Raw genomic sequence first — 13,196 nt, 5'->3', positions numbered from 1 at the left:
CAACGCTGCAGCGGTCCGTGCTGGCACTAGATTGCAGTCTGGCCATGGGGTACATGCACTTGGTCACTTCGAGGATGCGGAGAGAGTTTCTCGGCTTTGGGGTTGGCTGCATTTGCTACTCATTACTATACACATACATGATCTTCGGCTCACTGATGCAATCCAGTCAACCCCCAGAAAAGAGCTTCTACGATATCAAATCCAGACGCCCCGATGCTGTGTATCAAACCATGAACATGAAGGAGTTTTGCAAGAGGAGAAAGAAGCGAAACATGGAGAAACCGAATGCCGAGGTCATACAAAGGCAGTCGATGCCCGTTGCTGAGTCCTGAGCCGAGCATTCATGGCCTTCTCCCAGTGTAGAATGTTGTTGGCATTGCCTAAGCGCCCATTTCCAGAGCCTTGCCGCCCATCAGAAGGCCGATGATTAGACCGAACAGGCCCAGGACAGAGCTAAAGATCTCAATGACGAGAATCTTGACAAACCTATCGTTCCAAAGATCAAAGGGTTAGAGACCGGCCATCTTGCCACTGATGAAAGCCCACCTCCAGGACTGAACTTACAAGCTAGGATCGGCTGCATCGGCAAGAGCAGCGCCACTGCCGTTGATACCAACGGAAATACCACAGATCAGATTGCTGAAGCCCACTGTGATCCCTCCCCAGAAGATGGCGTATCCCGTATAGTAGTTATTCTGGGTGTAGAGCTCTGCCGCGGGTACCGGGGTCAGCTTGGCAGAGAAAATGATCGCCATAATCACGCCGTAAATAGCCACAACTTCGCAGAAAATAATGGAGATCAGGTTTTTGGTCCGAATTCGAGGTGCCCGCACACCACCGCCGACGATCGAGGAGCCCGTGAGGAAGATACCCCTATGACGAGACACCGCATAGTCAGTACCCGAACAATCAAAGCGATCCACTTCAACTCCTGCATCTTGACATACCACGCCGCTCCAACCACCGAACATCCAATGCACAGCCCAATGCCAATGTTCGCCCAGGCGTAGGGAGATACCTCTTCGAGAAAGCGGCCGACCTGGTACGTGTCACATGTCAGTGGAAAGTACTGGGAGAGACGGAGGCTCTCACTGTGAGTGGTACATACATTGAAGGCTTCACCCTCGCCCTGGAATAGCATATCTAGACATCGGGGCCGTTGGTTAGCTGCTGGAGGGCATGTTAGAGCGAGTCAAACGTACACAGGCCGATCACGACAAAGGCGGCCGTGGATAGACCAAAGAGGTACTTGAGCGCCATGGCGACCTCTAGCAACCTGCAGGCGAAGGAAGGAACAAGGTCGGTGGGAGATGGCCGATAAGGGAGCTTCAGCTCTGGGTTGGAGGTGGAGGAATGGACTCGGTGGCCGGAGCGGATTAACTGGTCCGCTGGGGCGGTGGACAACACTCTCCCCCAGCTCCATCCTCCTATCTGTCTCTTGAACCAGCGCGAGGGGAGAACAAGAGACCTCACTTTACATAATCCATTGCATGCTCTGTTAGCGCTGCCTCTCTTTGCTGCGTGGCGAGCTTTTGGTCGTGCCCGCGGCGCATTTCGAATTCCCCTGAGTCTCTCCCCCTCTTCACACCACCAACATGGCCTCCGCCTCCGGAGTCGGGTCGTATTCGAACCCCTTAAAGAAGTTCAAGTAGGTGTCGTCTGCTGCGGTGATTGATTTCTCCGAAGACACGCCGCTAACCAGATCATAGATTGGTATTCCTGGGCGAACAAAGCGGTGCGACCACCCCGGCCTTGACGATCCATTGCGACAGCAGGGGAGACGAATTGCTTGGTCACCAGTCTAACAACGTTTTTTTTTTTGCAGTTGGGAAAACCTCTTTGATCACTCGCTTCATGTATGACTCTTTCGACAATACATACCAGGCTACTATCGGCATCGACTTCCTGTCCAAGGTACGCCACCTGCCCATGGACCCCACCCACCAGGATGATATGTGTGCGGCTCAAATATGTGTTAATTGAGACTGATTCATCCAATGTTTCCAGACCATGTATCTGGAAGACCGGACTGTTCGTCTCCAGCTCTGGGATACCGCCGGCCAAGAACGATTCCGATCCCTGATCCCCTCCTACATCCGAGACTCGAGCGTCGCTGTGGTTGTCTATGACATCTCGAGTGCTAAGTCCTTCCAAAACACCCGCAAATGGATTGACGACGTGCGGGGAGAGCGTGGAAACGATGTGATTATTGTGCTGGTGGGCAACAAGACCGATTTGAACGACAAGCGCGAAGTCACCACCGCGCAAGGCGAGGAGGAAGCCAAGAAGAGCGGTCTGATGTTCATTGAGACCAGTGCCAAGGTTGGACACAATGTGAAGCAACTCTTCCGGAGAATTGCCCAGGCGCTACCAGGAATGGAGGGTGAAGCCAAGCAGGGCGATAGCACAAGTATGCTGACTGTTCACCTCAACGTATGATTCTAGTGTACTTGATACTAACCAGCCTGTTCTTGATAGTGATTGATGTGAACATCCAACCTAAGGAGACCACCACCAACGATGGCTGCGCTTGCTAATTGTCTCGTCCTATCTCCTTCCCCTTGCACCTACCCATCCGACCGATGATGAGAATCGAGCCCGTCTCTCATGATATTGCACCATTTCCTTTTTTTAAGATGTACATGTTTCCTCCCACTTTTCTGGTTCCCCGTCGGGTGAATAGCGTGTGTTTAGATCTTTCAGTTGTCGAATGTGGATGCGTCCAATTCCCGTGTTGTGAGCTCATCCCAGGCGGCTGGGCGTTATGATTCCCGCTCTCTCCGCATTTCTTCCCGTGTTTCCTGCTCATGCTGGAGGTTACTTTTCTTGACTCCCTCCCGGGAGGTCCACCTTCGCCCATATGAACCATAGGCTCACATTTTGGATATGCTATAATCGATGAAACTGTACATTATGGCATTTCTGAGTTCAGTAGTAAATCATGCGCCGTAATTGGAAGAAACAGGTCTAGTTCACCAATCTCAATATTCCCTAGGTGTGATACTAGGTCTCCTATGGTGTCTGGCCCCTGGATCTCGGGATTAGGCCTACAGCTTCCTACCTATAGGTAGTGTCGCAAGCGCCATGGATTATTTGATCAATTTCTCCGTTTCCTCTTTGGTTCATGATGTTGCACCCTAGAATTGCCGATATGGTGATTCGGGTAGAATCCAGAACTGTTGGTCCTAATTGGTCGAGTTTTCCCTGCTTGTGACGGTCATGGGCCCGGTTCGCTGTATCCGAGGGCCTTGCGCAATTGACGAAAGTCCTCCGGGGATTGAATTGATACATTTATATGTACAGCACATCGACGATATGAGTGGCTGAACAAAGATGAGTTTTGTCAATGTTCTACTGATATAACGGTCAAAGCCAGTTGGAAGGTATCAAGAATATTAATTTTTTTTACAAAATGCTGATGCTCCTCTGAACAGGCCAGAAATTATATACATCTTCCTGTCAAGGTTATTAACATTATTTAGTTTTCCGCCGTCTCGTTGCCCCCATTCGCCTCCTCGGACGACTCCTGGACAGGCTCCATGTACGGAGCAAACCTGCTCTTCATTCGCAACCTCTTGCCGAAGAACCAGAATGCCACGGGAATAGGAACGAGAATGGCGGCAACGCATCCTAGAAGAGTGGACGCCCATTGGATGCCCATGTTCTGGAACATCTGTCGAGAGAACAGGGGGAAGCTGGAGGCTGCCATCGAACGGCAGAAGGTGTTTGCGGCGATGGCAGAAGCGGCGCTGTTCATATATTAGACGGGATCCCACGGAAGGAAGGTCACGAAAGGACAGGCAGATACTCACAACATGAGGTAGGTGTCGATCAAGTAGTTGAACAACTGAATGAAGATGACCAAGAGGCCGAATCCGGTGAACAGGCCACTCAGCGTCGGCACAATCCAGGGAATGCTGTCGGTGAACCCGGTCCATCCGAACCAGAACAGCCCAGCGGCAAAGAGCGCCCCGCCAACTATTACGGGGGGAAGACGCCATTCCGGCACGGGCACGCCGCCGTTGGCATCCAGCTTCTGGATGTACCATCGGCTCGAGATGATGATATATGCTGCAGCAATGAAGAGGCCAACCACCAGTCCGAACAGCGGCAGACCGGCAAGACCTGCGTTCATGCCGTAGACTTCTTCGAAGACGATGGTGTAGGCGGTTAGGAAGCAATAGAGGAGACCGTAGATGAAGCTCAGATAGATTGTGACTGCCAGGATCAAGGGCTCTTGGATCAGTAGGCGGAGCGGGCGGGAGAAATTGTTGATAACTAGCTCTCTGAGATCGACCTCGATCTCCTCCTGCTTCGCATGGATGCCCCAGTTCTTCGTGCGCCGACGCAGCTCTGCGGCTTTGGAGACAAGGACGACTGGTGGGTAGGATTCTTTCAGGAAGAAGAGGTTCATCACAAAAGCCGCGTACCCCATGAAGGCCGGGATATACGCGGTCCAGCGCCAGCCCAGGTAAGACATGTTGATGAACCCACCAATAAAGGGAGCGATCAACGGGCCCAGGAACACGGTGCTGGAGAACATGGCGATCGCGACACCACGGGTGCGGTTGTCGTAGATATCGGAGAAGACGGCGGCGACGACAGCAAGTGGGGAACTCCCAAAGACGCCGCTGAAGAAACGGCAGATCATGAGCGTCTGGAGGTCTTTGGAGACCGCGACGGCGGTGTTGAAGATGCCAAAGCCCAGCATGGCAATGACGATTCCTAAGCGACGGCCCTTAAGCTCTGACAGAGGAGCCCAAAGCAAGGGCCCCGTAGCATATCCAGCAATATACAATGTGCTGGATAGCACGGACACCTCCAAGCCAACGCCAAATGCCGAGGAGATACTCTCAGAAGAAGCACTAAAGATAGCAGAGTCAAAGGTTGAGCATATACTTGTGAATGCTAGCATGGCACTAATATAGATCCTAAACAGGGTACCGCGTCAGCATCGTGAACACATGCCGGGGGGGAATGGGGATGGACTGACTTCGTCCCCAACGGCCAGTTTTGAGGATACAGAGGATCATCCGGCCCATCGAACTCCACGACGTAGTCGTCGCGGTTGGGCAACGGTGGAGGATACGACTTGCCGCCACCAAAGGCCGGTAGCGGAGTCTTCGACGGCCGGGAGGTGACGCTTTCTCCGACGGTGAGCTGATGCTGCAGGCGCTGGGTTTCAATGCGGCTCAGCGCGTGGGAGGCGTGCGAGCGGTTGCGCTCCAAATCGAGCTCAGTGTTGCGCGATTGCAGGCGATGCGGGTTGTAGTCGACCGAGCTACTCGACCCCGTTGACGAGGTGCCCGACGAGGTCGGTCTGTCCACCTCGCCCGACGGTCTGAGCTTTTCCTCGCCATACTGGGAGGAGATATGGGGCCTAGCGTCAATCTCCGCCCGCTCGAGGTCCTTGTCAGCTGTATGATCCATGGCGGCGACGAGGTCTATCTCGAACTCTGGGGGGGAACGCTAGCGGCGCCGCGGGATTTCACGAGCTTGGACGGAGAAACGTCCAACAGGAAACCACACAGGTGCCTGGATCGCGCCCGATATAAAACAGAAAGCTCTGCTCCTTCTCGCAAGACCAAATTGTGGGGATCAAAGGAAAAAAATGGGGGCAACAGGATCCGACTTAACCGTGCAGACCCACTGGTGGACAGCTGCGACAAGCAACAACAATTGCTGAGACGAATGCGGTGGGAGATAAGAACTGAAATATACGTTCGGCTGGACTGATTGTATGGGGACTTGATCTTCCCCAATGCTCCACGCTTCTCGCCTCTTGTCAGAATTCATGGTGAGGTTGTAGCCAAAAAAAAAGGACGTGAAGTTGTTTCGGCCCCGAGCGACGCGAGCAAAGGCTGTGGAGCCCAGCAAGGCATACCTGCTTGACGAGATCTAGTTGGTGAGTGCTGAAAAAAAAAATGGACACTGATGTCATCCACTGGAGGGTTGCAGGCAGTGGCGATGCCAATGAGCGCAGCACCCAGAGCGGCGACGATTCCGGAATTGTGCTCGGAAGAGCTGCTGAGTCGCTCGGAATGCCGCGGTGGATCCTCTGCTGGATTACATATAAACCCGAGATCCGCGTCTCAAGATATAAGATATATATATTGTACACCTCGATGCATTGCTTATCCTGCTCTGGCATAAATACCACTATTCAGGAATATCCCATGTCACAACGCTGATGATCTATTGTTTGTCGATTCTGGTATCAATCACGATCTAGATCTGGCGCCTGTCCACAGTCCCATCCCCCATCTCGATCGACTTTGTTGACATGGGGGCCATTCAGAAAACTTGCAGCCCTTCATATCTTTTATGAATTTTAGTATTAGACTCTGATTCCGATAATTTCGCGTTATCCCCGACCAGTGGAGACGTGCTTGTTCCGTACCCACCCATTGTTTTCACTCGCAAATGCGTTCAGTGTCTAGCCAGTCAACCAATGATTAGTATTTACTCCCTGTTCGATCCTATATGTAAGGATCTCCATCCGAGTACGTTGTCTTCCCCACGGGTACATAGATCTCTGGCTTCTATCGAGTCTGCACTCCGACCACCACCACCGTCATGCCTAGTATCTTTTTTTTTGTACATCTCGTGTGACTTAGTATTTAATTTCATAGGCTGGTAGTCCTAGGATCTCTTCTAAATTAAATACTACCCCCCCCCCTAGATAGCGTTTCTTCCCCCGCGGGGACTGCCATTTCGTGGGGGATTGGGGATTGAAGATGGCAGATCGGCCTCCTATCGCCCAACACCCAACCACACAACACACCGAAGGAATGATTCTCCCCTCGTCCGCCGCATCAGGGCTCCACAATGCGCCTTCTTCCTCCAGTGATAGCGCTAAATTAACTAGACGAGAGCCGGACAAGCATTAGGGATTCTTAGGGTTCTCAGTCCTGCGGCGCAAACTAGGGACTGGAGCGACCGCCCCAATATGCTTAAAGCCCCTGGCCAAGCTCCCACACCCTATCAAATCGCTACGCCGAGTCGTTTTCTCCCACGCTACTCCCCTTGATCGTAGCACAATGCCGGGCGCTGTGAATACGTACAACCTCGCGATCGTCTTCTTCGTCGGACTGGGCTCGTTCACCTATGGCTTTAACAACTCCATCATGGGGACGGTGCAGGGGCTGGACTCTTTCTACCAATATTTTGATTTGAGCTCCACGGGCCCGCGGGCAAGCTATACAACAAGTATTATCGGAAGTAAGAGAATGGGATCGCCCATTTTCGATACGAATGCACTGACGGGAAACCAGCGGTCCAGGGGATCTTCTATGCAGGAGGAATCATAGGATGTGGAATCGTCGCATGGCTGGCCGACAAAGTAGGCCGGCGATTGTCGATTCAGATTACCTGCGCCATCTGTATTATATCGGCGATCATTCAAGCGGCCTCGGTGCACATCGCTATGTTACTGGTCGCAAGATTCTTTAACGGGGTTGGGTAAGCGATCTGGCTTTCCATTGGCAAGACAGCGCTGACCGACGACGTTTCGTGACGCTTCAGGTCGAGCATGATCAATACGCTGATCCCCTTGTACCAATCGGAGGTCTCTCCGCCCTCTAGTCGGGGACGAATGGTCGGGTCGCATGGCTTCTTGATTGTGACGGGATACGTGAGTGTTGATCATGCTGTTCTTTTCATCGATCGCAGGCTCACTCTGCAAGAAAGGCCTTCGCGGCGTGGACAGGACTCGGCTGCTACTTTGAGCAGAATCCCCAAATCCAGTGGCGTCTGTGCCTTGCGCTACAAAGTATGATCATGTCGAGAGACGGTTCTCCCGCTCCTCTATCAGCTACTGACCGCATGTGCAGTTGTTGCCCCATTGCTTCTCGGGGCTGGCTCACCCTTCTTTCCCGAGTCTCCGCGGTGGCTCGTGGCTCGCGGCCACAAAGACCTGGCACTCGATATCTTGGTCCAGCTGCATGACTCTGGGGTGGCAGATGAAGAGTATGATCTCGCACATCAGGAGTTTGCGCAGATCGAAAGCCACATCCGACAAGAGGCCGAGCAGTCCGACAGCTTCCTGGAGATCATGAGGGTGCCCTCGTACCGCAAGCGATTTTTGATCGCCGTCTTTGTGCAGTGAGTTTTTCTGGATTCATTGGAACACAGGTCTTTTAACACTGTAAACAGATGTCTGGGACAGTCCACAGGGGTGTTGGTGGTTAACAACTACCAGGTCATGCTATACAACACGCTTGGCTTGTATGGATCGATGCCGCTCATGCTCTACGGCGTCTATACGACCTGGGCGGCCCTGCTCAACTTCATCGGGAGTCTGGTGGTTGATCGAGTCGGTCGGGTTGCCATGCTTTGCATTGGCATGGTATGTGTTCTTCCAAGCCCGTGTCTGGGTCCGTTCCATGAATAACACCATGACAGGTTGGATGTGCACTCTGCGTCGCCTGCGAGGCCGCGATGGTAGGCAAATATAGCGGCACCGACAACAAGATCGGGAACGGATTTGGCGTGTTTTTCCTCTTTCTGTTCGTCACCTTTTACGGCTCCTGTGTCGATGCCATCAGCTATGTCTATTGCGCTGAGCTGTTTCCCATGAGGCTGCGCGCGCAGGGTGTCGCGACATGCATCATGGGCATGTTCGCCATGACTCTGAGTGAGTATTCCAACTACTCGGCCGGGCCTGTGGTCTCTGAAAGAACCCAAATGCTGACCGGATCGTCCAGTCTACACCGAAACTGCCCCGGTCGGGTTCGATCAGGTCGGGTGGAAGTATTATCTGGTCTTCGTCATTATTCCACTCGTCGGTGCACCGTTGATGTGGTTGAAGTTCCCAGAAACCAAAGGACTCTCTCTAGAAGAGGTCGCCCGGCTGTTTGGCGACGAAGTCGTAGTGTCGAGTGCCGATGGTTTCCACGAAGATCCAACAGACGAGAAGTCGCCAGACGTCAAGTTGGCGGTCAAATAGACATAGTGGTGTATACTGCGAGCAGCACAGGCAGCTGGGAGCAAGAAAAAGAAAACAATCCGAACGAGCTTGGCGGCGCAAAAAGACCGAAGGAAATCATGGCAACTCCAGCAGATCGCCAACCTGGGCATCGATCAGCACGGAGCGCCCGGAAAAGGCGAAAAGCAAAAAACGTAACGAGTCGGCAGAAACAGCGCCCCTGGATGGCCTGCCGCCCTGTACTCCCTCTCATCCTCTCACGGCCTTCTCTCACTGCCACCATTCCTTCTGTCGTATATACCTCCCCTCCATCGTCTCTTTTTGTTTCCACCCATCCAGCCAGGATGGGGCTCTCATCCCGTTTGCTCCGCATTCCGCGGCCAGAGGTGTGTGGCTTGCGATCGCCATTTCTCGAGTCGTACCCGAACTGACCATCCAACAGTCTTTTCTCTACGTCATGAGCCTGGAAACAGGCGCATCGCTAATCACGCTCTCACTGCTCCTGAACAAAATTAGTGGTCTGTATGGCCTGCTCGCCCTATTAACCGGCTACCATCTCTCGCCGGTCCAGCTGTCCATGTACCTGTACTCGCTCGTCGCCCTCGCCCTCGCCGCCCTTCTCTTCCCCCATATTCGAAAGCAGTCCCCTCTCGAGTGTCTTGCTCTTGCCTGGCTCTATCTGCTCGACAGTCTCATCAACGCCGCCTACACTGCCGCCTTCGGTGTGACTTGGTTCCTGGTGGTGTCGCAGGGTTACGACAGTGGCAAGGCCGCCGGCCCTGGGGGCGAAACCATCGCACAAACTGCCGGCTTCACCAACCCCAAGTACGATGCCGCCTACGTCGAGATTCAGCCCTCGAAGGAGGGCAACAATTTTGTGGCTCATCCTCCTCGCAGCGTCGACCCGATCAGCAACGCGGTGAGCCAACCCGAGAGCTTCCAGAGCATTGTCTTCATCTCCCTTCTGTGGGCGATACGTGTTTACTTTGTTCTGGTAATGCTTGCCTTTGCCCGCAAGACGCTGCGTCTCTGGGTTGCCGTCCCGCGACACACCCAGCTTCCCACCCATAGCCGGAATGTCTCGGTCGCGAGTGTGGCTGACATCGATCGCGAACCCTTCTCCCCCTACAGCCACGATGGACAGGGATGGAAGGGCAAGCTGGGTCGGATCATGGTTGGCATTGGTCACAACTACTGGCTGGGCGAGGATGAGGATGGTGGTAACTGGCTTAACAACATTACCCAAAAATTCCGCAGCCGCAGCAACCACACAGAGCTCCCTGGTCCCCTGGAGCGCGAGCGGAGACGTCGCTCGGGTACTGGACCCCCTCAGCCTTCCCAGTCGCTGGTTCGCTCCGGTGTCCTGCAACAGCCTATCCACGAGAACCCAGGAATGAATGTCAAGATGCAGGATTGGACTGAGACCCGCTAATCGAACGCTCTCCTTCCCACCATGCACGGCTGTGGTGATACCCGATCAGCGCCGGCTTTCTTGGGTAAAATGGCAGCCATGCCCTTTCAAACCACCCTTTTCCTCTATCCTTCCTCTATCGGTCCCAACATTCGACCTGGACTTTGTGGTTTCGCAGGGCACAAACCATATCTCGCCTTGACCCGCGACAGGACAAGATCCATCTCGGCTTGTGTCTGCTCCAAACTTTTGCTCATTGGAGTGAGCAGCAATAGCTAGGGCTTTCCCTCAAGCGCATACCACGCTGCAAGGCCTTGCCGATGCAGTGTCTCCACGTTACTGTATATGAAGGTCGTGTCTCGTGGAGAATCAGCAGTCTGTTGTACGCCTCGAGCTGTGGCTATTGTGATGATAATTGTCGTTTTCCAGGCTGCATATGGCGTTTTGGTATTGTGGAGTTTGTGTGGATGCGAACTCTCTGAGGTGCCAGATTGGCCACCATGTTCTCCGTCTGCAATTTATCTTCTGGTGTCTGGATATGTACATTGACATGATATGGGTTTGGTCTATTTCCTCGGCGCCCTAGATGGCAGATGCATCGCCCTCTGTCTGGACAAAGGGCTCTGGAAGATTTCACTATTGTACACAGCACTCTCGCTATATATCATCTATGCATTTTCTTCATGGCTTCGCTTCTTATCCGGAAGGACGCTCTATCTCCCATACCTCCCAATCCCCACCTCACGTACATCCCTTTGATAGCTTCCGCCTCCTTTTGATCCTTGTTTCCCCCCACAGCAGATTGCGCCATATGTATGTGATACATGCGCGTGAATAAGCTAGGTCCACATGACAGGCAGACGCATGAACAGCCCCTATTTTGAGAGCTATTGCTGCCCGTTGTCCCGCAATCTGCCCAATGGATGCCCGATCGCACCTAGGCTTTCACCAAGGAACAGCCGGGTGGGACAATCTAGTCCGATAAAGGTTATCGAGCGGACTCTAACTCCAAATTGTGGCTTGGGTGTTATGATCTTCTTTCTCTGCCTCAGATCTAGGGGGGTGGATAGGCTCGAAATGGCCTCAATGCCGATTATGGTCCGTTTCTTTAAATTCTTGCCATTCCGACTCGGGGTGGCTTTCTCCGTTTCAACCTCCCTCTTCCCTCCTATCCCACGATGATTGCATATACTCAATGTCTAACTTATCGTGGTAAGTTCCAAGATTCTCTGCTCGGCGTTCACCGGATCTCTTCTCATGCGCCCTTGTAGATACCAGCAGGAAGCCATCAAATACACACGGTTGAATGATCTTGGATGCTGGAAGACAGTTGCAACCTAAGCCCATCGTGAAGGTACTTTAGGACGCAATTGCCTCCTCGTTATTCTCTCACAGAGCTGATGCACATCACAGATGTTTGGAATCCAATTCGATGCTGCCGGCATTTACCTGGTCGGCACGCCGACAGCCCAGTTCCACGTATCCTTCGAGGAACTCATCTCCTTCACTGGCGGTATCATCGGCCTCCTCGAATACGGACTCCCATGGAAAGTCTTGACCGGCATACTGGGCCGAATTAGACATCGTCTCTGGCACCGTCCCGGTACATCTTTCGAGACGCACCCTTCGCTATGGATCGATAACTCCGGGCCGGTCGTATACGAGATCCGCCACGGGGCGGAGTCCATTCGGGTCAGTCCGCAGGAGTTGGAGTCTTCGCGGTTTGGGAGGGCGATTAAAGAGCATTGGGATGGGGGGATGAATGGGCCGGACACCGTGTGGGTTATGCAGATGCTTTTTGAGTCTTTCTTCATTGGGATTTGGAGGAATGTGCAGCGGCGCATGACGTTTCGAAAGTTTTAGGAGACAGGTCCTTGGATATGTGGTGGAAATCTTTAATGTAGACTGGTTTCATATTTCGGAGAGAGCTGGCGTTTTCTTCTGTCTTTAGCGACCCATAGGATATGCATTCTTCATTCGATACAAGCCCCATTCTCTGAGATGATTTGTCCCTGGGAAATATCAACAGGTCTATAGGTATATTTAACAAGCTTCCATTCTTGTGCGCCATTGGCATTGGAGTGCGATCATACCTCACTATAATACGACTAGGCTAGTTATATTTAGATTATGTTTTCAGTCCTTTGGTCCTACGTGGTTATAGAAGAGAGGATGTGCAGAATTCATATTTCTCTGTTTCTCCCGTCTGTTTCTATCGATTGCCAATACAAATCGATTGATCTGGACCAAAGCTAGGGAACAGCACTGTCTAACCTCTGTCACATATCTATAGATGCAATGTGAAGCCTGAACACTGTTAGTCATCCCCAATTGATCGACTGGCCCAGTGGTGAAGGCGCCCGTTTTACACACGGGAGATCGCAGGTTCGAACCCTGCGTCGATCACAATTAACATGTCTCTTTACTTTCGTGTGAGATAGTTTTTTATTTCCTCTCCCAGAGATTACCAGGGTCATTCTTGTCAACATTGCACTCATTTTATTCAAGTACTCAGCAGTTGGTATGCTATAAGATATCTTTTCAGTCTGATTTTTGCTACTCCAATCACCTCGATCAGCGGTGAAGCTAGATTCTAGCTTCTCGCAGGTATCGAGTTTCTCGACCGAGAATGCAGAATGGGTAATTGCCACTCTGTTATTGGCAGTCGGTGAGCAGTATATACGTGAGAAATAAAAACGCGTTTCCTCTCCATAGGGTTGTTGAACAGAAAATAAAAAGCTGTTTTGGAGCTGCTGATTCTGTTATACATCTATTTTTTTTAGTCCTACGCAGTTTATAGTGGTATAGAGTGCAGATTCCGGCAGTGATGAAGCTAACAGAGACCGAAGCAAATGCCGG

General features: G+C 52.3%; 6 protein-coding genes across 6 annotated transcripts; 4 read left to right on the top strand and 2 right to left on the bottom strand.

Annotated features, from left to right (window-relative positions):
• Positions 1–380: 380 nt before the first annotated feature.
• On the bottom strand, positions 381–1,260 carry N7459_002915 (H(+)-transporting V0 sector ATPase subunit c''; the record flags this gene model as incomplete). The annotated part of the gene is made up of 5 exons (XM_056942100.1): positions 381–486; positions 565–873; positions 948–1,039; positions 1,109–1,143; positions 1,203–1,260. 5 exons carry the CDS (start codon positions 1,258–1,260, stop codon positions 381–383), a joined length of 600 nt encoding a protein of 199 aa, XP_056801983.1.
• A 335-nt stretch (positions 1,261–1,595) lies between these two features.
• Positions 1,596–2,537, top strand: N7459_002914 (Rab family GTPase YPT6; the record flags this gene model as incomplete). The annotated part of the gene is made up of 4 exons (XM_056942099.1): positions 1,596–1,648; positions 1,710–1,914; positions 2,008–2,410; positions 2,479–2,537. The coding sequence occupies 4 exons, from the start codon at positions 1,596–1,598 to the stop codon at positions 2,535–2,537; spliced, it is 720 nt and encodes a 239-aa protein (XP_056801982.1).
• Positions 2,538–3,478: 941 nt separating this feature from the next.
• On the bottom strand, positions 3,479–5,430 carry N7459_002913 (MFS transporter; the record flags this gene model as incomplete). Its single annotated transcript, XM_056942098.1, has 3 exons — positions 3,479–3,749; positions 3,813–4,931; positions 4,994–5,430. The coding sequence occupies 3 exons, from the start codon at positions 5,428–5,430 to the stop codon at positions 3,479–3,481; spliced, it is 1,827 nt and encodes a 608-aa protein (XP_056801981.1).
• A 1,610-nt stretch (positions 5,431–7,040) lies between these two features.
• N7459_002912 (putative MFS sugar transporter) lies at positions 7,041–8,947 on the top strand (the record flags this gene model as incomplete). The annotated part of the gene is made up of 8 exons (XM_056942097.1): positions 7,041–7,221; positions 7,275–7,461; positions 7,525–7,633; positions 7,672–7,771; positions 7,833–8,103; positions 8,155–8,347; positions 8,404–8,635; positions 8,706–8,947. The coding sequence occupies 8 exons, from the start codon at positions 7,041–7,043 to the stop codon at positions 8,945–8,947; spliced, it is 1,515 nt and encodes a 504-aa protein (XP_056801980.1).
• A 323-nt stretch (positions 8,948–9,270) lies between these two features.
• On the top strand, positions 9,271–10,358 carry N7459_002911 (inositol phosphorylceramide synthase regulatory subunit KEI1; the record flags this gene model as incomplete). The annotated part of the gene is made up of 2 exons (XM_056942096.1): positions 9,271–9,312; positions 9,369–10,358. The coding sequence occupies 2 exons, from the start codon at positions 9,271–9,273 to the stop codon at positions 10,356–10,358; spliced, it is 1,032 nt and encodes a 343-aa protein (XP_056801979.1).
• A 1,392-nt stretch (positions 10,359–11,750) lies between these two features.
• Positions 11,751–12,200, top strand: N7459_002910 (uncharacterized protein; the record flags this gene model as incomplete). The annotated part of the gene is made up of 1 exon (XM_056942095.1): positions 11,751–12,200. One exon carries the CDS (start codon positions 11,751–11,753, stop codon positions 12,198–12,200), a length of 450 nt encoding a protein of 149 aa, XP_056801978.1.
• Positions 12,201–13,196: the final 996 nt, after the last annotated feature.

The sequence above is a fragment of the Penicillium hispanicum genome (assembly GCF_028827665.1).
Source record: "Penicillium hispanicum strain IBT 35686 chromosome Unknown utg000003l_segment0_segment0, whole genome shotgun sequence".
In the NCBI taxonomy this organism is placed as follows: Eukaryota; Fungi; Ascomycota; class Eurotiomycetes; order Eurotiales; family Aspergillaceae; genus Penicillium; species Penicillium hispanicum.
Note: the sequence above shows the minus strand (reverse complement) of the source record. Positions and strands in the feature narration are given on the sequence as shown.